This window comes from Micropterus salmoides, unplaced genomic scaffold (genome assembly GCF_014851395.1).
Source record: "Micropterus salmoides isolate LMB-PRFRI ecotype aquatic unplaced genomic scaffold, ASM1485139v1 Ms_hic_scaffold_9, whole genome shotgun sequence".
Taxonomy (NCBI): domain Eukaryota; kingdom Metazoa; phylum Chordata; class Actinopteri; order Centrarchiformes; family Centrarchidae; genus Micropterus; species Micropterus salmoides.
The window spans coordinates 28,834,974-28,862,418 of NW_024044681.1; the positions used below are offsets into that span (position 1 = coordinate 28,834,974).

The 27,445-nt window shown below is 39.2% G+C and overlaps 1 protein-coding gene across 1 annotated transcript in view; it reads right to left on the bottom strand.

Annotated features, from left to right (window-relative positions):
- pcdh1a (protocadherin 1a) overlaps positions 1-27,445 on the bottom strand; it is an 86,935-nt gene that overhangs the window by 57,634 nt on the left and 1,856 nt on the right. The window contains exons 2-3 of the mRNA XM_038709577.1: positions 20,883-21,697; positions 17,760-19,946 (exon numbers count right to left, since the gene is read on the bottom strand). Of these exons, the coding sequence (XP_038565505.1) occupies positions 17,760-19,946; positions 20,883-21,677 (2,982 nt within the window). The 5' untranslated portion in view covers positions 21,678-21,697. The remainder of the gene's footprint in view (positions 1-17,759; positions 19,947-20,882; positions 21,698-27,445) is intronic.

Consider the following 27,445-nt stretch of genomic DNA (forward strand, 5'->3'; position numbering starts at 1 on the left):
GGATGGGGGCGGGGACAAAAGGAAGCCAAGCAATTAATTGTCTTCTCTGCTTGGCATCTAATTTCAACACCCCAGAAGGTCTATTACAGGAGCAAGACAGTCATTAAACCTCAACAATAATCACTGCTGAGCTATGCCTTCATCCTTCGTGCTACTTCAGTGTCTCCTGCTTAATGACAATTCCACTCAAACGCAGTAAAAATGTGATATATGCAAGGCAATTTATTGCATTTAAATACCATGCTAGTCACATCTGTGGCATGAAAGAGAAGCAGGGGAGTAATTATTGTATGTTAGAATCAGTCTATTATACTACTATGTATTAAATGGACTAAATAATCTGCTAAAATAACTGAATAAGAGAATGCAGCAGGACCTCTTCAGTGGCAAAAACCTCTAATTCGTCTCAAGCAACAGAGCAAAAAAGAGAATAGGGGAAGGTGGGACGCAGAGAAGTGACAGAGCATTACAGGGAGAATAAAAGTAAAATAAAAAATGTAGGACAGGGGAAACTGAGAAAATGAAGAAGATAGGGAGGGTGCTCAAAAAAAATGGTGGGGGAATAGGTAAGAGAATGAGGGCGAGAAGGAGTTTGAGAGGAATAAAACTGGCAGTTGGGGAAGAGGAGATGGTTCATTTGTCACTGTCAGATCAGTTTGTTTCTCCTTCATAACTGCAAGGACGGGATCTGGCCCACAACCCGGCCCCCGATCCTCCCCGTTCTTAAACAAGCCTCCCATCACCATCTATCCTCCAACCTCTGCCAGCACCTGCCCTATCTCCAATCGCTGGAGATGAGGATGCAACCCATGCTACAGTGCACTCTGTACACACACAATTTTGTCTGCCTTCGTGGACATGCTCCCAGAGCTTAATCGAATGTATGTCCCAGTAACAGTAGCAACCTATAGCCTGGAGTAAAATCATCTGATGTCTGAATGATAGTATTTCTTTCAGAAGCTAAATGAACCAGTAATGAGGAACATCCATGCAATTGTAGTCTTTTATCAAAAGTCACATTCACAAATTGAAGATGAATGTTTGATTTAGACTGAATGTCTTACAAATACAGAACAGCTGCTTATAGATGAGTTTGACCACAGCCCCTCTTTCTTCTCTATATGTACCTCCTGCAGTTAAGCAGAGGCGGCATGCTGATATAGCACTCCTGGATGCATCACAGGCAGAATTCAACAAACTTTTATTGGCTGAGTGTCTACCCCAACCTGAGCCCTGTAATGAGTACTGTGGTGGTGCTTCCTCAGTAAAAACCTCTCAGTTGGAGGTTAAAAAACACTTTCTTTGGCTCAGGAAGCATGGTGTAGTTGGCAATCATAATGCATGTTCAGTCCCTGGTGGGTAATGTGTCTCCGCATCCTTCATCAGGTGTAATTAACCTGCATTGTCTGTGGTGTGTAGGTAAGTCTGCAATTACTGCACTTAACTGCGAGGTGTTTCTGCTGCTCAGCAATTCAGTTTCCAAATGATAAGAATGGCCATGAATGTTTCGATAAGGATACCGTTTCTTACTTTGGAGTCTTTATTTGTTTATTTTACTAGAAGTGTTTCATTCCTGACCTCTGTGCTTTCGACAGCTGGAATATCAGTTCCTTTCTTTCTGCTGCATATTATCTACACATTTTCTTTATTTGTTACTTTTGATTTCTTTTTATCATTCATCAACATACTTGCACTAACATCTACTGTATGATGGATGGATCTCTCTTTATATTTTATTTTCCACCCAAACAACTATGTACAGTATATTTTCTTGAAAAGACCAAATGACTACTGCAGCTCGCAACAATTCTAAAGTTCATGTCTATGAATGAACGATTCCCCAAATCCACGGTTCGGTTCATACCTCGATTTTTGAATCGACCAGGTATGATAGCACCTGCCAAAGTATATTTGGCAACCCACTTTAGCATTTTGCAGAGAAACACAGAGAGAGATGTTATCTGGTATTACGTTAAGTGGACACTTTGGAAATTTTACACTACAGAGCGACAGTGAACGCACCACTGCAGATGTCGCTCACTAATGTTAGTTTCGGTTTTGATCCACATGCGACACACTTGAAAATTGAATCACGGGTGAGTTTATTAAACATGACTTTCTGAAACATATTTCTGATGGAGAATGTCAGCAGAGACACATACAGGGAGAGAGAGGCAGAGAAAGCCGTGAGAGACCAGAGGTGCAGGGTAGCTTTGTGTGCGTGTGTGAATGAGGGGAGAAGAAAAGAGGAGCAGATTCAAGAAGTAAATAAACACTAAAATAAGGTGGTAAATTACCTGAAATAACCTATTGTCATTACAAATACGATATACACACTGTCGTAAGGAGAGCTCAATGGTGTGTTCTGTCTCTCAGAACCAAGACACGAGACCGTGGACTTCTGTGTCGCGTTTTCTGTCTCAGGTCCAGAACTGTCACAGCCCTAGAAACGTAAATATTTAAAGTTATATGCAACATTTTGACACATTTTCTTGTTATCAAGATTTAGATTATAAGATCAATCAGTCACTTAATTGCCAACATTAAAAGAAGAGCAGGCTGGACAAAGCCAGAAGAGGTCTATAGCCCCCCCCCCCCATAGCCTAAAATTGAGCTGCCAAAAAAGATAGCTATATGACATCCTTTGTTTAGATTAGCCTAAGACCGGAGTATCTGCCAAAAATACAGAATAACATCTTAGTTGGGACAGAACAAGTGAGTTTGTGCACTTAACCAGCTGTTCGAGCTAACTGCTCTTAAAACCCCAGTTTTCTATTTCTACATGTGTTACGCACACACACATGCAATGTGTAAACAAGACAGCCTTTGGGGCTATGGGCTGTTTCCCCTGCCTCCAATCACTGTGCCAAGCTACGGTAACACATTATACAGCTTCCTCTGTACGCAGAGGTGACACTGATCTTCTCATCTAACTGTTGGGAAAACAGCTAATAAAAAACATCCTAAAATATCTACATATTCCTTTAAGGTTTTTACAGGTGAGAAGCTGTAGCCTGTTTGCGTGTTCACAGGGGCCACTCTGGCAGTTCTTACAAGTTGAAATGTGGTAACAGTTTTACTCAAGAAGATTGGAACTACTTACAATTGTATCTAAATGTATAATGAACTGAATCTAATTGCTAAATAGCCTGTCATAAATGTTGGCTTTGTCAAAACATTTAAGAAAATTTCACATAATCATAATTGTCTTACAATGTCACAGATGTTAATGAAATCTTGACTGTAAAGTAAAGTCTTTTTGAGGAAGTTTGATGGGACCTTTTTATTCAAACAGAGACTGTTGGGCACATCAAAATTAATGAGATCATTTCCTTTTGAAATTTTCTTTTCTTCCACTTTCTTTTCTCCCTTCACTTAAAACGCATTAGAGCAGTGAGGTCTCTAATCAGAAATGTAAATGGCATAGTCACATTGCTGTAGTCTTATTTTAGAATTTCACTAAAGCACTTTTTGGATTAGATGTTGATATAAAGTCAAACATGTCAACACCCTTCTCATAGGGCCATTCCTCATTATTCTAACTTCTTACTCTAATTGCCAAGGCATACACACTAGCACCACATCAAGTTGATTGTTTTGCTCACTTACTCATCAGTAAGCTCTTGGCCAACTAACTATGTATTACAAGGAACAAGATCATGTTCATTTGAATTCACATCATTTCTTTTAAGTAATATATTCATGCAATTTAAAGGTTCAGGAGTTACAGTATCCATATGTAAATGACAATCTATTAGACATTATGGATTTGAAAACGTGACAACGTGAGAAAAGAAAGCAAAATACCAAAAGAATGAAGAGAGTATAACCATTTTGTACAGAAATTTGTACAGTAGCAATGTGTTTCAAGTGTTTTCCCGTTTTAGGAAGTTCGTCTCAACATTGTTTTGGAATTTATAATAACGTTTATATTAATTAAACAATACCTTATTGTATATTATATTATATATAAAGTCATATGAATAGGCATTTCTTTAGGGGACACACAGAGTATAAAATATATTGACCATCCCATCATATAGAGCATAATCCTGAAGGACAAATTATAATTTATAATATAAGCAAAATTACATGTACTGTGTACAATATTATATAGTCTCATAAAATGTGTTTTTAGTACATAATTACAATTCAAAGAATGTATTTCTTTTTATGTGTTACATCGTCAGCTCTTTTTACACAATTGAGTTATATCAATACAACAAAAAAAAACAGAGAAAGGAGTGAGGCTGTAGTAAAAAAAAAAAGATATTTGAGTTCCCCACTCGCTGCTGTGAAACACATGGAATTAATCATAACCCCACAACAGTTTGTCACAAAGAGAAATGTTTCCCTAAAGCTAATTAAAAAAAACATTCATTAGGCAGCGCTCCAAAACTGTGTGTGGCAAACTTTTGTTTTGATGTGAGTATGTAGTTGTGACACAGCTTTAAAACCTGGTGTGTATATATATATATGTAGTTGTTGACGATGTTTTTAAATGTCCTGAAAATCTCCCCAAAACACCAAGTGGTAGATGGGATGTAACAGTCCTGTTTTACCCTTTGTTTGTAACCACAGAAATGCACCAGAAATAGCAATTTATGGCCAAGTCAGGGATTCACCTTTGACTTGATCTAGGATTTAGAATTTCAAACTGTGAAAAACGTGTCTGCCATTGGAAGATTTGGGTCAGGCTCATCAAACGTAATAAGCAGCTCTGATCACATGAGAGGCAGTATGCAAAACCTCTCAGCTGTATGCAATTGTTCCAATCGAAGGAGGGTGAAAGAACTGCCATTTGCTGAAGAGCGTGTTTAGGCAGCTATAAAAAGACAGAAAAGAAATCTCAGCTGGGATCTGTTTTAGCACAATAATACTTGTGTTTATTTAAATCCATTGTGGTAATTTGCATTATGTTTTGATTGGCTAACTAGATAAATAATTCCATAAACGTACAGTACAACAGCTGTCACCAAACCTCACTGAATTAGGAGATGATTAAAACTTACTGACATGACAGTTGCAATTACATTTCTGAATCTACATACAGTATCCGCAACCATGTAGCAAACATGCATGCAAACCCATGGCTCTGAATAAACATCTTAAGGAAAACAATAGAAATGTAATGGTGGTGTTTTGATGACAAATCAAATAAGTTTTACACCATCTGTAACTGTGCACCTTTGTGGCTGACTGGCCTTAAAGGTGTCTCTGGGCCAGAGCACTTCCCTAATGGACCTTAATGGGTTTTATGGTGCACTGCAGGCTTCTAATGGGGTAGTATGTCTGATGGGGGATGCTGCTTTCAGGTCCTCCTGGGCCCTGTCTAGGTTCCTAATGTGACCTGAAGAGAAGAATACATAATGTATCACTGATTCTAAAAGTCCAAGGTTAATACCCAGAGTTAGAGAAAGTGGAGAATTGTAGGGGGTGAAAACAGGGAAATGTGAGGTTATGAGAATGTGTGAGAGCAAAAGACACGAAGAGAGAAGCCCAGGAGTTAAAGCAGCGGGAGAAAAAATACCATGGCATATTATTGAGGGACATTTTGGTGGTAAGCTGCTTATTGATAAAAGCACTAATCTGCCTGGCAGAAGGTAAGGAGGCTGGGATGTGTGGTGATATAATATCTCAGCTAAAGGCAATGCCATCAGGGAGCTGAGCCTCCACACAGCTTTACCTAAAGGAGTTACTCATTTTATTTTATTTTTTTGCATAAAAAGTGGAATCTGACCATGTGCCACTCACAGAAAGCATATGAGCCTGAGGAAAAATGAGAGCAGATCATTGTGGACCACTGGCTTTTCATCAGACTTGATCGATAAGGAAAGACTATCACTTTTTAATACGTATATAGATCACTAGCATCACTTTAATTAGTTTCCTTCTACATCAAAGAGCAAGTCAGCATTGCTGAGCATTTTGATGACATGAAGAGGGCTTATGGTTGGCAGTCAGGGCTAGCTGCACAGAAAGTTCAGTTACAATTGCCATTTATCAGGAGGAATTTTGTCACTGGTCCTTTTTGCCCTCCAATCAATACATTATCACATTATTAAAAAATGTTTAATGCATAATCACTATAATAGGTGGCATGATACATGAACGTATTCATTAAAAGTGACAGTAACTCTTAATAATGGAGGTGTTGAGACAAATAAAATCTACCTCTGGAACCTCACATGGTTACCAGGAGTCCTCTCTTTGCTGCATGTTGATGCGACAAAACTGGGAGATTTAACTTTTGGGTTTCATTTTTATTTTGGTTCCCGGTGTGCAAAATACCCTATAAAACAGCAACCCTAGCTTGGTTGGTGACACTCTATACCCTGCTGTTGAAATGCTAATCACTTTGCCATGTCGCACCAGTCCTTGTGTACAATGGCGATAAAATCTGTTCAAAATAACAACTTCTAGAACTGGAAGTAACAAGTTCACACTATGTTGCTAACTTCACATTATCACACTTTGTTGCCACATTTTCCAAGTTTTGCAATGTCTTACTATAAAAAGGATGAAAATCCCCTCTTTCTTCTGCAGAAAACTCTGTGGAAAGTTATAAATGTCAGCATTTTACAGGTAAGTGAGCAAAAAGGCTTTCCAGATTGTAACAGATAAGTACATTAATTATGCTTAACATGCTGAAATGTTTACTGCTCCCTCTTGTACATGGTCTTAGTCTATTATCTATAACTGTCAGTCCTGCCACACTAAGGTTGGGCAAACCAATCTCAGAGGGCCAACTCTAACCATTCAATATAAGAGTGAGGTGCAAATGAAATCAATCCTCATGTCCTATTTCAAAGAATGGTTCTCTCATTAGGACGGGCCTGCTAATTGAAGTAATTTGCCTCTCTGCTGTCTCTCTTGCCCTCACCGTGTTGATCATCCCTCTAGTTAGAGGCTTCTCCCCGCCCCCCGAGAGCATTCTGAATCAATACTTCCTCTGTTAGCACTAGGAAATCTCTAAATACTGTCTAATAAGTGTTTGCAAATAATATACCCATCTCTAACTTCTCATCTGTGTTTTCCAATTCATTGTTACTTAATTACATCAGTTCAAATGGACTATAATTCTATAATTAAATAAAACAATAAAACAAGGGGGCTTTCACACCTGAAAGTCCGCACCAAAGTTCATGTTTTGATACATTTTGACACATTCGGTTACTTTTGGCTTGGTTTCACACTGCAATTCTGCGACCGCACTAAAGGACTTTCCATGACAGACTTGCGTCCTGTCGTCATCATCTATATGGGCTGCGTCTCCCTATACTTGACATTGATTGGTTTATTAAACAGTTTGACAAGAATGAATGAATAAAAAATGAACATGCATATTTGCCACTATAGTATTATTATTATGTATTACTACCTGCAGCACCAACTATACTGATGGTTAGTTCAAATTCGCAATTAAACGTCCTCGCTGTGCAAACACTATATCGTCGATGAGAAGAAAGGAGGAGAAGACAATAAGGGATCCTTCTGCACCTCCGTTTCAGCAGAAACCAAAGATGTATGTGGCAGTGTGCTTCTTTAGTGGCCGTTTGTTTGAAAAGATGAGCTGTCATGGGAGATTAATAATTGTGTCCTTATTTCAATGCATTTCCCTGTGCATTTGTTTGTTTCCGGTTTACACGTCAACCGCCAAACTTCCTGTAAACAGTCTGAAAGTCCGAACCATCCAAAAAATGCTTTCACACCAGAAACTAACCGAACCATGGTTCAGTTTGATCCGGACCGCGACTACCTCTTTTCGTCTGAACAAATTTTGCCTGCTTGGTCCAGACCGTGGTCCGTGGGAGGTTTCACACCTGCAATTTTGGTTCGGACCAAATTGAGAAGTCTGAAAGTCCGGACCAAATGAGGTAGGTGTGAAAGCCCCCTTACAGGAGAAAAAAAAAGAACTACCTGACAATACATAGGATACATGAATAGTTTGTGAACAGAGCAAAAACTACATGGCCACTGTTAACAGATTTTAGATTAGTATTAGTCGTGCTCCTAATGTTACTTGGCTTCTACAAATGCTAGCACAAACACTCCTGAAAGACCATCATGCCTTCAAGAGAGTCAAACAAATTAAGATGCATCATCTATACATACAATTTTCTTTATATTTTTTTCTTATACAATGTTATTCCTACTGGAATTCTTTATATCTCAGTAACTTGTAATACATTGATTAATCAGATACATTTTTCAGTACAAGGCCGATTTACACTTTTACTTCCTTTACTTCCTTTTTACCTCTTGCCACATGTCACTTGAGGTGCTGAATATGTAAGTCCCATCATGATCCATGGAATCTAACTTTGAGTTAAGTCAATTTTTAATCTTCTCTCCTCAACTACTTGGAGCCCACCAATAATATTATAGCAATAATATTATGGTCTGGCACTTTATTGGTCTTCTGGTGGAAAACCTGAACTCTGCATGCTAATGACACATGCATCAAATAGGATTAGACTTGTTAAGTCACAGGTATTTAAAGCAACTCTGTCCCTCAAAGTTTTGACAGTTGATTGGCCACAGAATAATTAGGATGTATCCTGATATGTAGGCGCTCCACTCTTTAAGACAACATCAAACAAGATGGCATCAGAAGGCTACACAGAGTGTGCCAAGAAATTGTAAATGTGCTGAGTATAGCAGGCAGTCTGTGCACCCAGCATTTCCGCATAAGCCTTGATTATTGAGCTGTGCCATCTTTTATACTGTGTAGAGCCAGATCTCACAGCTGACATCCGTCTCCGTCTACTGTAACTCAAGGTAACACACACCCTCTCTACCCTGGCAAGATACTTCAAAGGATGTCTGGGGAAGTTATGTGAATATTTTTGGCCTCAATCTCCACCTGCCTAGCACAGTTTTTAATAGCAATGAGCAGACACACCAAAGAAGATTTGGAGGGGTGGAGTTTAAGGATTTTAGGCACTGGCCCACTGCAATTTTACAGTGAAATAACTAGACCAGCTAAAAAAGTAATATTCAAGGCAGATCAACTTGATATGGTTGTATTCATTTTATTAGTTTGACTTTGATCATTGACTCAGACATAAGTAGCTTCTTGTCTGTTGTAGTATTCTCTTGTGTGTATGTTACACGGAACCAACGGAGATCATTTGATATTGTACATATCTAGTCTTTCCCAGGCTTCCACAATCTTTTCCCTCATTCACTTTGGAAGACAGTCTCTTTTCCAAGGCAAAATGAATACATCTTTAACATCTACATCTGTTCATAGTGCTGCTACTTGTAATGTTATGTTGGCTAGCTATTTCTCTCAATGAGCTGACACAAAGATCACTGGTTACCTCCCGATCTTGATTACGTAATAAAAAATAAAAAAATCTCATCCTTAGATCTCTGCCCAGCTGACAATTTAAGGCTAAAACTCGACTTGACATTAGTCTACTCAGTTGTTTTTCATGTGTTCTGTCTCTCACTTTTCTTGTCACTAACACTCTGATGTATTAGCTGATATTGACTGATTGACAGTAAATTCATACATCTACCTAGCCAGCTAGCTGCATGTCAACAGGTGCTTTTTTTGTTCCTCAATATCCACCAACCCGCAGAACTAGTAAGTTACAGGTTATCTATGCATGGTTATTGAATATTTTCTTTTCAAGTGCAGGAGTCGGTGTTGGAGACTTAAGGAAGTTCAGAGAGATTGAGATAGCTGACTAAAAGACAGATTAATTGTTTTGAAAGCTTTGTGTAAATGTTCTTTCGTCATCTGATGTAGATATGTTCTTAGGAAATATTTGCTGTACGTCTATAATGTCCAAATGTATTAGCCGTTACTTGCCATGATGAACAACATCAATAGACAGAAAGGAAAGGAGTTGCCTGTGAAATGTTCACGTCTTTCTATAGAACTTTTTGAATTAAGTAATTTATGTATTTTAGGTGAATATCTCTATGTGTAAGCCCAAATCATTTCAGGATGTGTGAAGAATACTTTATTATGCTTTAACATAATTATTGTCCCAAGGGGGAATTGCCAGTTTAGTCTTTGTGTTTAGTCATCTTAAAAAAAAATGAAATTAGAAGATCACAGTATTTAAAGACAATGCTTCAGCAGAAAATAATGAAAAAGGCTCTGGAGTCTTTGGCTTCATTTTCTAATGGGATAGAAAGTCAGTCTGCATGGGAGCAGCTCAAACACTCCAATCCAGAAGACTCATTTAACTCAACAGTGTAATGCATGGCATTTAGTATTTTGCTTTTTTCCTACAAACAACTCAGGGATGACACTTAGCACTAAGCTTATTCTTGTGCTGACAATCTTTGCAAAGTTTTTATTATCTATTCCTCTGTGGTATTATCTCAAAGTTTAGTGATGTGCGATACCACTTAATTCCTATATGATCCAATACAAAGTAATACCCAGGCTGGTATTGCCAATACTTTTTACATATTTTATTTCTAGTTTAACGTGACCTCCCCCCTCCCGTTTCTGTATTTATGAGGGAAATAAAGAGTAGGCTGTAGGCTTATCAATTTCAAATAATAGCTGCATAACGACAATACATCAAACTACTGTCATATTCTCGAATTATAATAAAAATATCCTTCTCAGAACTGCCGCTTCATAACATTATCATATTATTGTTAATTAATCTCAGATGTTTAGCGAAGTTTGCGGTGTTGCCAAAGTATTTCACTGTCTTTGCACACACATCACACAGAGCAACATTATCACCTTCACAGCTAAAATACAGCCAGACGTGACTGCTTTTACAGTCAGCCATAGTCAGTATTCAATTGCGGGAAATGTAAAGTGCTGCAGCGGCTCACTTCAAAGAAGCTCCGTCACAGAGCGGTAGCACAAGCATGACTTTGACAGGCGGAAGGAAAAGTAGTTCCTATAAACCGAGTATAAATAGACCATTCTGGTGACAGTAAGATACTTATGATAAAACAAACACTCACTCCAAATTATGGAGTTTAGATATCGATCCTTTTATATGAGCATCGATCCTAGAGCAGGAAATGTTGGTATCAGAAATATCGATACTTTAGGATCGATCCGCACATCACTATCAAAGTTATACTTTGACAAGCTCTTGTGCAGTCAAGCATACATTATGTTCTATTTTGTATTATCCTATATTATATGACCTGTAACTGAGTCCTTGACCAGCAACTAAATACACATACAATATTTCTTTTCAATATGTATCCCTGATACAATATCCCTGAACACTTATATTATGAACATATTATTTTGAATGCTTGCTGCAATCACAGCTAAGCTACACACACACACACACGGGGCATTACATCAAGTAAATCACTGTGCTTCTTGCATCACTTCCCACTCTTTCAGGTTCACATTCAGACACAGCCTCAGACTGTCTCTCTCTTGTCTCAGTGTATTCAGAACTTTTCTCTGTCAGTCCTCCGCTGCCCCACTGTAGATCGCCTGACCCAAACCGAATTCTACCGAGCTACTCCTCATCAGCAATTAGTCCCAGTATTTCTAGAAGTTTGTTCACTGCCAGATTTCTTTACCTTTCAGTCTAGCCATTTCTCTTGTTACCTGTTTGTCTGTTAGTACCTGTCTGAAATCTTTTTTTCCTATTTGTCTGTTACCTGTATGACTGACTTCCAGTTGTTGACATCCTTTCTATTGGTCAATTTTACTGTGGAGGGCTAGGAAATATAATCACCCTGATGGGCATTTGTGTCAGCATTTGAGTACAACTTTCTATGTCAGGTACCTGAATGGTGACAGTATGATCTGGCCACACTATGCGCTATGAGAAACTACGCTATGAAATGTATAAAGCACATGACAAATTCCACTGTGCACATTATTTTGTACCCCTGTGTTATATGCTTTCTCCAATAGTGCAAAATTCCTAATTAAATGTACCTCAAAATCAATCAAACCTATAAAAGCTTCCACTTGACAATCTGTTCCTGTCATCTTCATAACTATGTTTGATCCAGCCATGCCTTAGCTACATCAAGTCTGGATCAAAGTACCATACATTCATTACTGGCTTCTGCTCTTAAAACAGCCTTTCAGTGTTTGTCAGAAACGTCGCCTTATCAAAGCCAAAAATAATAATTTTTCCCAACAAGCTTTTTGATTGGTTTGGTTGGTTTTAAAATGAAGAGGCGTATGGTTACTGTACTCATGCAGTCTAGCACATGTACTTACTTCATTACAAAAACATACATAAAATGCAGATTTTCAGATAAATTCAAATACGTTTATATGCTGCTGAAAATCCTTAAGAAATAGATAACAAGATAGATGATAAGATAATAAGATAATAGTGCATTATGAAAGCAACAAGCATGGAATGCACAAGCTGATTTAACTGATGGTATGTAGGTGTGTGTGTACAAATATATATAACACTAAACTGAAAAATAGTAGGTGTATTCTAGGAAGTTCAGTTATGTAACTGTACTAGCTACAATTCTCAGAGGTACTATGTTGTAATTATAAAAATACATTGTACAGTAGTCATGGACATACTGTATTATACACTAAGGTCACTAGCCTTGATTTAAGTAAGTTTGGCAACCCACCAAGCATTGGACAGTATGGGCTAACACTTGGAAATGGTGTTGTTAAGATGTAAAACGGCAGCTGTTTTGGTGACTAAACAATATACGGTATTTTTAACACAATGCAGTGAGCAACACAATGTCTTGAATCACGCCTTTATGCTATAAAAGAGTAAACAAAAAATGCGGTACAGGCAGGGTAAATTATTCCAGCATCTACAATGCTTTTACCTCACTTTCCTTATAGCCTTCCTTTTCTGGGTAATCAGCTGTGTGTGTATGTTTGTGTATGTGTGTATGTGCGTGTGGGAATGTGTGTGTGTCTGGCCTGTTTGAAAAATACTGGAAGGCAGATTGGAAACAAAGATAGGGAAAGATAGGAAAAATAAGTCAGCTGCACTCCTTGCCTTCCCAACTAATCACTGAAATGCAGACGACATATTTTTCAATGATTTCTAGTTTTATTGGTCTTGAGTACAGGTAAGAGAGAGTAGTCAGTTTCACAGTTTCGTAGAACAAGTGCACATTTTGCCTCTGGCCTGGTCTATAATATACCTCTGCTGGGTTCAAACAGCAGTATTGGGCTAAATTGGGCTAATCCCAGCTCAAAGGGATGCCCAAAGTTCAGAAAGTGTGGGCCCTGCTTAACAAAGAAGCAGGTTAATTAAGAATCCCACTGACTTGCTCTACCCGTTTCCTACTCTAAGAATCCCCTTCCTTGGCTTTAGGTAACTGCAGAAAGGCATGAGATGAATGAGTAGTCCACAGGGGGAAAACAGTGATCCATTTTTGATAAATAAAGCATAGTGTTAATAGTGTGAATGTACATAAAGGATGAATTTACAGCTTTGAAAGAAGTCTGACTGCTGTGTAACATAAAGTGTTTCTTACCGCTCACATGGGATGCTGTTAAAATGTAGGATTCTCATTAAGTGACGTGTGAAAAAAGGTGCTAGCTCTTGGACCCAAAAGGGCTAATTATCAGATCTAATGACAAATGTGAGTCATTGGTTTCTCCAGCAACCACCATGCAATATCACACATTCAAAGGTGATGAGAAGGGGGAACTAAAAACTAAAAAGATAGTCACTGTAGAACTGCAAAATCCAGTTCCAGTTTTCTTGCTTTAGAGATGTAAAGACTGTATGTCTATGTGTATGACTGTAAATTTGATTTAACTTGGCATCATATAAATTTAATTAAACAAATCACTCACAGGTTCAAACATACTTTTATAAATTAATCCTCAAACTTCTAGGAGAAAGTTTGAATGAGTAAATGAGGGGGCGTCTGTGTGCAAATATGTTGTTCATATTCAAGGTTGTTAATGTTAATATGATATAGTGTATCATCATTATGGAGCAACTAAATTCTGCTATGTTTACTTGAATTGTCCACACTGCATATGACATGCTGTATATCATGCATTTACGCATTATCAATATTACCATATGGATAATTATTTCTTTGAAACATCCATACTTTTCTGTATGTAAATACTTATCTAGGCTCAACGACAAAATTGTGATATACACCTGAGAGTGGTTTACCTTGCCAAGACCCAAAGGAAAATTCCCAATGAGCCTACTTTAATTACAATATAACCCAAACAGGTGCAAGCAGAATGAAAGCAATTGTAAGGACCTCTGTTCAGCACAGTGAAGCTACAGCACCCCATCATGCAATGAGCTTATCTCGTTTGGTTAAATATATTATAGAAACATTTTGCGCCTGTTTAATGGTACATTTGCACTTGTTTAGGATATTTCTTGCCAAAAAAATGGGTTATATTGTCAGAAGTAGTAGAGACATTTTAATTAGGTATAATTCTAAAGTGTGCTGTTAACTGAGGACCGGAGTCTATCTACAGTATATCAGCCTCACATAGGCCAATCATTTTACTCTCTGCTCCTGATGCAATGGTACTCCATCTGCACAGGGGTTGGAACAGTTGGCAACAAAAAGCGCTGTCCATGGTTCTGAATTCCATTGGTTCTAGACACATACAGTACATGACAACTGTTGTTCAGCCTGTCAGATGTCTAAGTCTATTCCTATCATTTTATGTTTAGTTTTTTTGTTTTGTTTTTGGAACAAGCATTTTAGAAAATGGATTTAATTTGAATTTGCTGTGAGGCAATGGATATTTTTTGCCCAATTGCCCTGAACTGTGCAGTGTGTCTGTAGAAATATCCTATACACCTTATACGGCATTTCAGGAATTCTGTTCCAAAGTGGGTTGATCTAAAGAAATTTCTGAATTGATAGCAGTCCTAGCTCCTAGTGCAGGAAACAAAACAAACAATTCTGCTCAACTTTAGGATTTATAGGTGTAGAAGTTTCTATAATAAATTAAAATAAAACAAATATTCTCTGGTGAATAAATAAATTATATTCTAATGGAAAAATCAATTAATGTGTGAAGAATGTGTGGCAAACAAGGCTATACAGGACATCTGGGAATGGGCAAAATATCCTCATGTTTTAAAAATGTACGTCCTATCAACGACATAACTACAAGACCCAACTCCACCACCTCACCCCCATACACACATACACACACTTGTCTCACAGTTTTCAGCAGAGACTGCTTTAATTTGTTGAACACTGACTCAGATTTCCACCAACAATAGATAGCTGTTCAAAAGTGGAATGTCTTTAATTAAAGCCTGAGGGAGATGGAGAAAAAGAATGATAATGCTGCAGATAGTTACAGAGCTAAACTCTGTTTGGGTACAATCTTACAAATACTTTTAAAAAAAAAAAAAAAGCTTGTGCTCATAAATCATAATCTGTAAACGTGCAAGCTGTAACTTTCAGACACAATACCAAGAAGTTTAGTACAAACCAAGACACCTGACCACATTCCCAATGAAAAGCCATTGTCAAGTGTAACACAGTTAATTAAAGCAGGGGCACCACTCTACATCTGTCACATCACTTGGCAGTTACTTTAATTATATATTTTGGTCAATCTGTTCTTCCTGATGTAAGAGGGGATGCCATACATGAGACAGCATCTGCTGAGGTATGTCACATGAGCTTCAACATCTGTTCATGTTTTTACACAGCCTGTCAATCACTTGAGCCATGTCTCATACGCATTTATGTTATCATATTGAGAAATCACAAACACTGTCAAGTGCTGAGAGCTTACATCTGCGCCACAGTTACAATTAACACTCTTTTACTAAGCAGTAAATCTACACACAAACACAGAGATTGGCACTACACACAAATACCCAGACACACCCTGTGGCTTGCAGTCATTTTGGTCCCTTATGTTGTCCATCAAGGAGACAGTGGTGACTGTTCTCTAAACTGACTCCACCCACATAGGCTTGTGATCACCTAAGCTGTCAGCCAGCATCTGCTGAAACTACCAACCAGCCAACTGTGATACTGGCTCTGAAGATATCGCCACAGAAAATATGTCACCTACACATGTTCAGAGCTCAGTGGCATATTTTCCACTTTTCCACTAATTTTTATGTGGCAAACTTTATCTGCAAAGCTTAGGAGATTGTCAAACTGCTTTGGATGTATGACACTGTGATTTGATATATGGTAGTGTCTTGAAAGCTGCTGTCAACTTGTCTTGGATGAAAATAAATTGTATACATCAATGGCACATATTTTCAATAAAAAAACATGATAGCCATTTTATAAACCTCTGTAGCAACATGAATGTTTGATTATTACAGCTAGTCAATATTTATGAGATTCACAAATCAAAATCAGTTTTCACTCAGTAAATGTTAGAGGTGGCTAGAACTATCAGTCACGTTAGGTTGTGTATTGTGGATGCAGTGTTTGTTTGAAAAGGAATGCCCCTGTAGGAGGCTGTCTTTGGATTTGGGGGCTCTTGAAGTTATGTGATACTCCTACAGACCTCCTACAGACACTGAGTGATTTTTTTCCTCATGTAGAATGAAACTTAAGTACAATAATTATTACTGGAAAAAGGGATTGGCATTTTAATAGTCCATATATAATGGTCTTAATAAACTGATGGGATCACAACCTATGGACATGTTGCTGTACTATTATACAGAATGCTATACTATTTAAGGATAATGGTAGTCTGCCTTATCCGCCCTGAACACACACACACACACACACACACACACACACACACACACACAAATACACATCTATACTACAACAAATATTCACACACTTGCAGATGACACAGAAACCTAGAGACACACTAGCTTTCTATCCCTAGACTCTACAATTTTTCTGTTCGTAATCCCCTCTGAGTCTATTAATATTTCTGTTTCCATGGCGATTTGAGCCTTGCCAAATGTTGTACAGATAAGAGGAGATAAGAGCATAAGGAGCAGGGAGATAAGAGCAAGTGACCTGCCGAGATCAGAGCTCTAGAGGTCAGGCACAAGAGCAGAAGTAAGTCACTGAGAAATGGCAAAACTCGACTGCCAACACGATGAAAAAACAAAATATGGGCCATCTAAGTTTTCTAGTAGTGCAACACTTGAACAGATACCTGGGGTTAATAATTTTTGCAGCAACCTTCTTCATATATCCGATTCTACCCTCCAGAGAAGTTACATGGAAGCAAAACAAATAGTAAGACAGCATTTCACTGCAGTTAATATTGAGAGAAATAGTACTATACTCAATCTATAACTGGAGTCCAAAAAACTGTATCGTTATTAAAATGATTCCTAAAACATATTAATGTTGCCCATGTGGGAATGAATTTTTTTAGTGGCAACTAAAATTTAGGGAAAAACAATTTCATAAAATCTTTAACAAGTTATATGCTTTTCAAATGGGAGTAGACATTTTGCCTCTCCCTAATCTGTCATCTCACACATTATGTGTAGTTCTGCAGAGATTGAAATTGTGAATGAGAAAGAAGTGACAGGAACAAATCTGCGATACATTTTAAAGTATCATTTTACATTTTTACAATGATGGCAAAACCATAGCAAAAGCTATTCAAATTATTCAAATTTAATATCATTTTATTGCCTCATATAATATATCATGGCACATTACTGTAGCTGACAACATAGTCCTAGATGAGAGTAATTTATTCTATAAGAATTTTTTAAATGTTGCAAACAATAAAAATAATATATAGTTCTAAAATTGAATTATCCCTCTTTAATCTCCTCAAGCTATGCAACACACCGACCATTACTCCTCTAACAGACCATCTAGTTACATTTTATAAGGCATGACTTTACCTGTTTGTTGTTATACTTCGGTTGGCTGGTCTTGTAACTGTAATCTGAGTACTGGTCTGACCCGGTAGAGTTGTCATCTCCTCCTGTGCCCACAAAGGTGTTGGCGGCAGGAAGGTCCTGGACAGCCTGATGCTTCTGTGATGCTGAGGGGGATTGGGCCTGCAGCTGAATGGAGGGTAAAGGGGAGTTGGAGCGGTAGTGCCTGCCTATATCAGGGCTTCCTGGCGAATATGTTAAGGGCAGGTGTATCCTCGGGCTATCGTTGACTCCATCGAGGTTGAACTTGAGACTCTTTTGAAGGCTAACCTCCTCCTCTTCCCCGAGTGGTTTTGGGGACTTCTGGGGTTTTCCTTTCCTTCCTCGCTTGCCTTTGGCATTCTTTGGTGCCTGTTTGGGTGCATATAAGTCTTTTGTTTCCTTCTTGCCAGCCTGATAACCACTCTTTGTTTCTCTCTGGATGCGGTGTCGAATAAATACCACCACCAAGATCAACATGACAACACCTGCCACGCCGGCAAGACTTCCAAACAAAATGTTACTACGCTGTGCAGCAAAAACATTGTCAGGATCACCAGCAATGTCCCTGTCCAGTGGAGTATAAAGACTGTGTCCAACTAGAGCCTCCACTAAGCTGACATTTGAAATGGTTTCATTGACATAGATGTGGACCAGGGCAGTGGCATGACGTGCAGGCTTCCCCCTGTCACTCACTCGCACCACTAGGCGATGTAGTCCACCATGTTTTCGGGTCATCTCTTTTGCTAGAGTGATTTCCCCACTGGAGGGGGAGATTCGAAATAACTGGTATGGGTTTCCACCAGCAATACTGAAGACAAGCTCTGCATTAGGCCCACTATCCAGGTCTTCAGCTTCCACTACCTCAACATGGCTATCTGGAGAAGCAAGAGGTGACAAGCGCCTGAAGGAAGAATTGGAGGGCTTGGTGACCACAGGGTCATTGTCATTTTCATCCAGTACATTGATGGTAACACCCACATATGAAGACCTGGGTGGCTCTCCTCCATCCACTGCTTTTAGACGGAAAGTATAGCTGCTTTCTTTCTCCCTGTCAAATGAGATGCTTGAAAGAATGGTGCCGGTTCCATTTTGAACAACAAACTTCCCTCCATCAGGCTCTACAGAGAGGTGAACGTGAGCGTTCTCACCTTTGTCCACATCCAGTACTGTCACCATCCCAACTGGACTAAGGGGAGGCATGTTTTCCAAAACTGAAAAGCTGTAGCCACTGAGCATGAACTTAGGGTCATTGTCATTGCGGTCAAGGACTTTTATTACAACAGTTGCTGTTCCTTTATGAACAGGTGACCCTTTATCTGCCGCTGTGACCCGGAACTCATAGTGTTCTTTATGCTCACGGTCAAGCGGGCTGCGGGCTCTTACTTCGCCTGTATTTGGGTCAATCTCAAACAGGCCTTTGATGGATGAGTCTGCCAAAATATTATAGAGCAGTTCCGCGTTAGTGCCACTGTCAGCATCTGAAGCTGTAACATCCAAAACCTTCTCCCCTGGTTGGTTTTCTTCGGCAAAATCTACCTCAAACAAGGTTGGGGAGAATATTGGCGAGTTATCGTTCACATCAGTCACCTGCACCTTCAAAGAGTTTGTACTAGAGAGTGCTGGATTTCCAGAATCCACAGCCACAATCTCTACTCGGTAGTCTCTAACCCTTTCGTAGTCCAGAGGAGTGGTGGTCTGTAGGAAATACTTCCTCTTGTTGTCACTGGATGAGTCACTGGCAGGGCGGAGCTGGAAGGGCACATCTCCTGCGACCACACAAGTGACTACAGCATTCTCTCCCTCATCCTTGTCAGACACTTGCACCAAAGCAACGGCGGTTCCTACTGGCATGTCCTCTGAAATGTTAGCCACTCCTTCACTGTGTGTCACAAGGCCAATCCCACGAATCTCAACAGCTGGAGCATTGTCATTTTGGTCAGTCACCTCAATGGTTACAAATGTCTTTGAGCTTTTCGGTTGAGGACCCTTATCCCTTGCCACCACATAGAAGGACAGGCTGCTGATTTCCTCCCTGTCCAGTGGTCCTTTGACATAGATAATGCCAGTGGACCGATCAATTCGTAAGAGTTTCGGCACTGGGTCTACTGCTTGGTGAAGGGTGTACTCAATTTCTCCATTAGGGCCCATGTCAGAGTCATTTGCTTTGACCTACAATAAAAGGAATGTGGTTAAAGGTGTGATTTATGTGCAACAATGTGGGGTTAGAATTGAAGGAGGCCACTGTAGGATTTTCTCTACTAATCACTGGTCAATGAATGAATTAATTAATTAATCATCAGATGTCTGATCACTTCAAAGCACAGCAAGTGAACTGCTTTATGTGGCCATGTTTCATTATTTCCCTTCCTCTCTGCTTTTGATGGTTATGCCACTGGCCTTATTTTCTCTTTCCCCCCTTTTATTCCAGAAAATGGACTGGAGAAAAGGTTCACATGAAAACACAAAATATTAGGGCTGCTATTTCTTTCATAACATCCAGTGCAATTTCACAGTGGTATGCAGAAAAAATCCTACACAAAGTATCTTACTCCTACACGCCGACATTGTGTGTCTCCAACTCTATTTCTGTAAGTATAATAGGACAACAAAAGCGATAAGCAGCTTAATTACCTGTACAAGCATATCGTGCTAATGCTCTAATACTTAGTATTACTTGAAATGCAAAATAGAGTAATAGGAGTGAAACAACTTACATATAATTCATAAAAACTTTGATGGAGATATGTAAGCCGACAAGAACTAAGTGTGGCCTGGTTTTTCGAGAGCTCAGTCTAAGAGGTTAAATTTTGAACATCAGAGTTGTATGGCTAAATATTTTAAAGTCAGAATAAAAATATCTATCTTTAGGTTCAATTTACACAATCAGACTGTATCTGAGGAATAAACACTGTACAAACATGACACACAGACTAATTTTTCAAAAACATCTTGATAAATTGGCTGAGCATTGCTGTGTTTCTTTGTTGCTGTATATAAAATTCAAAGCAGTACATCAAGCAGCACTAACAATTTTGGTTGCAATTTAACTCTTCACTCAAGAATAATAAGTTCTTAAAAGCAAATATATTTGCATCACAATCTTACCTGCAACACAGAGTGCCCCACTGGACTGTTTTCCGACACTTCCGCCTCATACGTGGACTTTTCAAACTTGGGAGAGTTATCATTAGCATCAGTGACTACCACCCTCAGCAAAGCACTGCTGTAGCGCTGAGGGTTTCCTCCATCCACTGCCTTGATGGTGAGGTCATAGGAATCCTTTAACTCGCGATCTAGGTTGCCCAGGACAATGAGCTGTGGGAGCTTCCCCCCCCTGTCGTCAGCCACCTGTAAACCAAATAGGGTTGCTGCGTCTGGCCCTGCAGTCAGAGCATAATCCGCCACACCATTCTTGTCCGAATCCCTGTCTGTAGCTAGAGGTATGGAGAATAGTGCCCCCATGATCGTGTTCTCTGGGACAGAGATGGTGAGAACAGAAGACGGAAATTGTGGAGTGTTGTCATTGATGTCCTGTACCTCAATGCGTCCTTCAATAAGTCGTGGGCTCTGGTTTTGTATCAGATCTGTCACTGATACTTCAAATTCCAGGTAGCAGGGCTTACCCTTAGCCAGGGATCGACAGTCCCTCAGGGTCTCTCTGTCTATGGGAATTTCTGTGGTGAAAATGTCTCCCGTCTTTCCATCAACACGAAGGTAAGGGGCACCCACCTCCAGCTTGTAGAGATGACCAGAGTCTGGCAGGCCCTGGTCTGCGGCCAGGCTACCAATAAGAGTGTTGGGAGGCTGCTCCTCTTGGACCCGGTACAGGATACTGCCTTCAGCAGAACCACAGTGGAGCACCAGGACCCAAAACAGCACTACTCGTAAATTCAGTTCCATTAGGTCATCAGAAGATCTGCCTGAAAATTGACAAAAAATATTTGTGTCAAAACGTTGTTTACTTTTGGAAATCATGTTTATAATTACCTGTAAAATGCCTGTTAACTGTAACAAGCTAAAGAGTATTGAATTATGTTTGTCAATAAGATATACCAAAACCTAAAGCAGGCCTAGAGGCACAATATAATAATTAGACAACAACAACAACAAAGGGGGGAATTTGTTTGTTATGTTTTTTTAAATGCAATCATAACTATATCCCAACATGGTTTCTTTTGTCCCAGAGCTTCAATTTCTTCAATGGATGTCTCAAATTAAAAAATGTCAGGTAGAAACAAATATAGAAACGAGAAATTATATGTTGTGAGGTAACACCCAGTGGCCCAGTGTGGACTGTTTCAACGGCATAATCAAATAAAAATGTAATCCAAAAAAAAAATCAGCAAACACAGCCTAAGACTCATTATTTTAGTATTACACTTCTAGACAGTGAGCGCTGAAGCAATGTAGCTCAAATGTAACCTACGGTAAGAAACATACCCTCAAAAGTAAATCCTAACAAACCTGCCAAGATATTATCTTTTGACACGTTTCATCTAAGTTATTACCAGAGAGGCCTCTAAGAACAAGGGCTTGCATTCTAAGGGTCGTAAAATGCCATATCTTCCCATGTAGACTATGCTACTTGCCCATTATCATCATATGCAGCTTGCAACAATGCACAATGTTGAAATTTCCATCAATGCTCCCTTGCTACTGGCTACCTCAAACAGTGCAATCATTATGTTTGATTTTGAACCTTTCAACTCTGTAATTACGACCCATTATTTTAGTGTCATCTTTGATCTATATTCCCTCTAGCTAAAGAATTCTTGCTTTTTTCATGCTACAATGATTTTAGACTATAATTATTTCCTTTGTGTGTGTGTGTGTGTGTGTGTGTGTGTGTGTGTGTGTGTGTGGAGTTCTATTGGTAATTGAAATGGGAGCAGAATTTGAGGTTAAGTATCAAGGTCCAGTGCTCTGGTATCAAAATTTTACCAGTTTTTTTGTTGTGGCACATCTGTTGAGTGTCTACTCACTAATCATGTGGTGTATGCTTTCAGTTCAGACTCTTGTGTTCAGAGTCTATTTGCAAAAGCCTTTACAGAATGCTACTGTACGTACATCACCACTTTTAGTTTAAAAGGTATGTAGTTGAAGCATTATATCACCTTACACATATTTTTACCCTGAGTTTCGATCAGGAAAAAACAAATGGGATCTGTGCACCAGTAGTTTGTGTGGTTGTGAGAAATATACAGTACATAAATATGAGCAAATAGTGTTATTCTGAGCCTAGATCAGTACATTCTGCATCTCCTCACATTAAAAAATGTTCCAGAGAGGTGCATAGCAAATGTGTATTAAGCTAGACAGCAAAACACAAATATACAGAAATTCAATGAGAAATCCAATTCCTTTCAAATACATTCAAATTGGAAGCGCATGTTAGTGATGCACTAATTGCTCAGTTATCGATGTGTCCCTTTTTACATTTGCAGGGGGAGCATCTAGTCAATGTGGCGCGAACGGTGAGTGTGCATTATGTGTGTTCATATGTATAAGACAAAAAAGGCAGGCGGGAGTAAAAACATTATCAGTGGATACAAAACACAACTGCCATAATTTGCAATACAATAATAAAATAAAGGTAATTTATATTGTGAATCTTTCATACTACCATCCTTGCTTATATTCAATAAGCCTTTAAGTTAAATGAAGATGTATTACCACTCAAATTGATAAGAGCATTGTTTGCATTGCAATTTGAATAATGTGATTATTACAAACGACTCTGACACACAGGACCAGAATGTTGGTCACGATGACATGCTTTAGCTTACCTGACTCTTATGTTTGCGAAGCAATCTTTGCAAAATGGCCATTTAAAAATAAAAACTGTAATTAATTTCATAATGTTTTGTTTAGCTGTAACCATCCCCCTGCCATTACAGGCACTTCTAGAATGAATAGGAGGGTTTTGATAGTGACATGATTGTTATGGTTGATGACACTCATGACTTAATGTCTTCCAGTTGGCCTCATGCCTGTCTTCCAGATGGCACCGTGCCTGTCAGCCAGAGCGAATTGGTGTTCTTTTTTCTTTGTTTACATTTACATTAAAATTGTAAAATGATGTTTGTGAAATATGCATTTTGCCATCACTCACTTTTCACTTATCGGTTAAATAAATATTATTGACACCATGCCTTTTGGATTTTATCTCATATTTCTCAGCTATCTCGCAAATATTTTATCAAAAGCTTGGCAGCATCAATTTTTCCCCCTCATTTCAAAGCCGGTATTGGCAAAGGGGAAATTGTACTGAGATTTTTAAACACTGGACTACTGCGTGTCTCACCAAAGTTCACTACCTGAGCAGCAAAATGGATACATTAGAACTGCTGAACACAACTAGCAGTGACATTTCCTGCATCTCAGCGCTTTTTCTCTGAAAAACTTGGTTATCATCTGCCATCCCAGATGGTGTGGTAGACCCACAAGACTACAAGCTGATTCAGGCAGATCACAAAACATAACTCAGCATAAAATCAAAGGGAGGAACAAGAAGTTAGTTTCTTCAATGTGTTGAAAGTCATATTTCAATCCTGGTCAATCACTCCAAGACATTTATAGTCATTTCCAGTTCTTGGGTCTACAATAACAATGCCAAAAAGTGGGGCAGATATTTTTATATGTATACAGATGTTGGTTATTAAAACTTGCCCTGTCAATACCCAAGAACTGTGGTAGCAGAGTGGAGTTTTTATCTTTGACACTGACTCCCCATTATACATACAACATTGCCGAACTACTTTGTGATAGCTACACCAAAGGACAACTTAGATCTAGTGCTTGGGTGGCCTCTACTGTACTACAAGTTGTGTGAGTGCAGTGTACACTAAACTTTCTTGCAGAGATATTAGGGCTCTGCACGGCCTAAAGGCCTCAAACTGTAATTCCTGTAAGTGCCGTTGGCTACAAAAATCATCCTGCACAACAAGAGAAAACAACACATACACTGAGCCAGAGACTTATGGTGATGCTCTGGAGCAACAAATATTCTTAAGACATATCTTTCCAAATACAATCAAGGCATCCACTGTCTGACTGAGGAGCGAACTTCCACTCTCCCACTGAAGCAACATTCAGCACATAGCCTCATGCTGTGTTCATGCAATGCCCCAGATGGTTCCAACATAGAGAAAAACTGGAGGCAGCATGTACCACAGTATGGAGGTGGACCTTCAAAGATAGTCTCAAACTGCCTGATGGGTCTGCTATTTGCTATATCTCCAGCGAAGATGTTTAACTTTGCAAAAATTAATGCAGTCAAGGCATAACTGCTCAGCAACGGAGTATAAGATCCTGAGGAACATCACAGAGTAGGCTTGCCACGTGGCAAGAATACTGCCTGGCCAAAACCCAGCTTATTAAGACCATCAGGGGTGCCAAGTCTAAGTACAAGACCAGACTAGAGAGTCAGTGTTGCATGACTCATGCTCAGCATGGCCATCACTCCACAGACTCACAAGCTGCAGGAGACGCTCACCTAAGCATACCCCTTCACCTGCCAATGACCTGCCCACTGTGTCACCTAGGAGTCTGTTATTGCTTATTCTGAAATGTCAGTGAAATTCCTATATATATATATATATATATATATATATATAAACACACATTTCTGTCGCTTATGCATATCAAAATATGTGCACTGGAATAATTGTCCCTCCCTTCCCCTTCCTTGTGATCTCTCCCTTACCTCATGGATTAACCCATTTCCTCCAGTCTTACAGTGAATGACTGTGAACTCCCAGATTCCTCCTAGAAACTACCTACAATCCTCTATTGCTCCACCTCTCCCTTAAGGCTCAGTGCCCAGGGTGAGAGCTGCCACTCCGCTCCTCCCAGAGGAGAAGGTGAAAGACTTCACTTGCAGCTAAACATCAGTCAAACCGCAAGGTCTGATTGCGTCTCACCCGGAGCCCTTAAACAGTGCACCACCCAGCTGAGCCCACTGTTCAAGAAAACATTTCAACTTCTACATGTCTACAATCACCGACCCTACCTGTGGCACATTGTGCACAGTTGGTCTCATTCCCAAGAGGGATACAATTCATTGCCTTAATGAGCCCAGGGGTGCTGAACCCAGTCATAACAATGACCTCTTGGTCAAATTTGGTACCATCCTTTCTTACAAAAACGGCAAACTCATTCCACCACGAGGAGTCTGCTTGCATGGTGGTCAGCAGGCAATGCAGGAATATCTGTTATCACCGTGGCTCCTACTGTTGGATCCTGTTTATTCACTCTGACTTTAAAATAATCACCCTAAAACTGCTCCACATGTGACATATCAAAAAACCTTTTGCAACACGGATAGTCAAACAGTCTTCAGGAATGTTGAAATTTCAAAGGTGGGAGGGGGAATCAGTGTTTGATTGGCGCATTCTTAGCTACGCATTATGATGTCCATCTTTAGGACAAAACGTTGTTGGGCACGAAGCAACCATATTAATTGAACCCTAATAAGTGTGTGGTTATCAAAGAAATACCATATAAAAATATAGTGGAGTGTGTGGTTGCATATGTGAGTGTTCTCACATTAAAAAAAAGGTATGTAAAAATTGAAGAATAATAATTGTGTTGTGGAGCATGTGTGCCGATCCTGGTTACCATAGAGACAGACTATGTAGTGACTGATGACACTTGCTCTTTAAGTTAGCTGCTCCACAGGTCCAGCAGAAACGGCTCAAGCATAGAATCAATTGAGGTATTATTGTAAATTACTAAAATGTCAAAGGGTGTGGGTTGTGCCTGGAAAAACAATCATCAGTGTATAGGAATGACTATTTTCTAGTACTTGCTTGCTTTTCAGTGACTACAGAGAAAAGAATGATCCAACAGCAGTGCCAGTATTCTGCAGAATCTGATTTTTCACCTGTTACAGGCTTGTGAATGTCTTCTATAAGATGCGCTCATCCCTGCTTGCTAGAGTGTGGAAAGATAACGGATGAGGTAATGATTTTCTCAACTGATGTGATTTGATATATTGGTTTGATTCAATGATTCTGCGCCTTTGGCTAGTATAACATTACCCTCCCACCAGCATGATTTATGATGGGCAGCATCACAGCTTAACCCTCCTTACAGCTGATCTACCAATAGAATTTACCACAAAATGTTACTCTAAACACTTCTAGTGACTGTAAACCCTGGGCATTGGTAATGGGAAAGCAATGGTCTTTGGTTGGAAACACTTGCTAAGGGCATGGGTATTTCATTTAGGTATTCATGTAGGCTGCTCCACACAAAAACACTAATGGAGGGTCACACCTACCACAAAAAAATCCCATTAAATACACTGAGATCAAAGAGGCTGTATTCAGACATTGAGTGTTTAAAGGAAGTTATGAACACACTGACAGGTCATTTACTTTATATTCATTGTTGGTCTTTGTATGCAACTAAAATCAGAATTTTGTTAGATTCCCTTTCAGGGGTATTTTACTGCTTTTGTATTATTTTATAGGTTCACTCTCTCAGGTTTAAATAACTGTTTGATTGATTTGATTGATAACAAATGGCAAAGAGTTATCCTTCCCTCAGAAACTCCATTAAATGACGGAATACTGAACAATAACATGCAGAGGAGAGCATAGGAAATGTGTGAAGCTCACCATGGTTCAACAACCTGTTTTCATAGCAAGTGAATACAATTATTG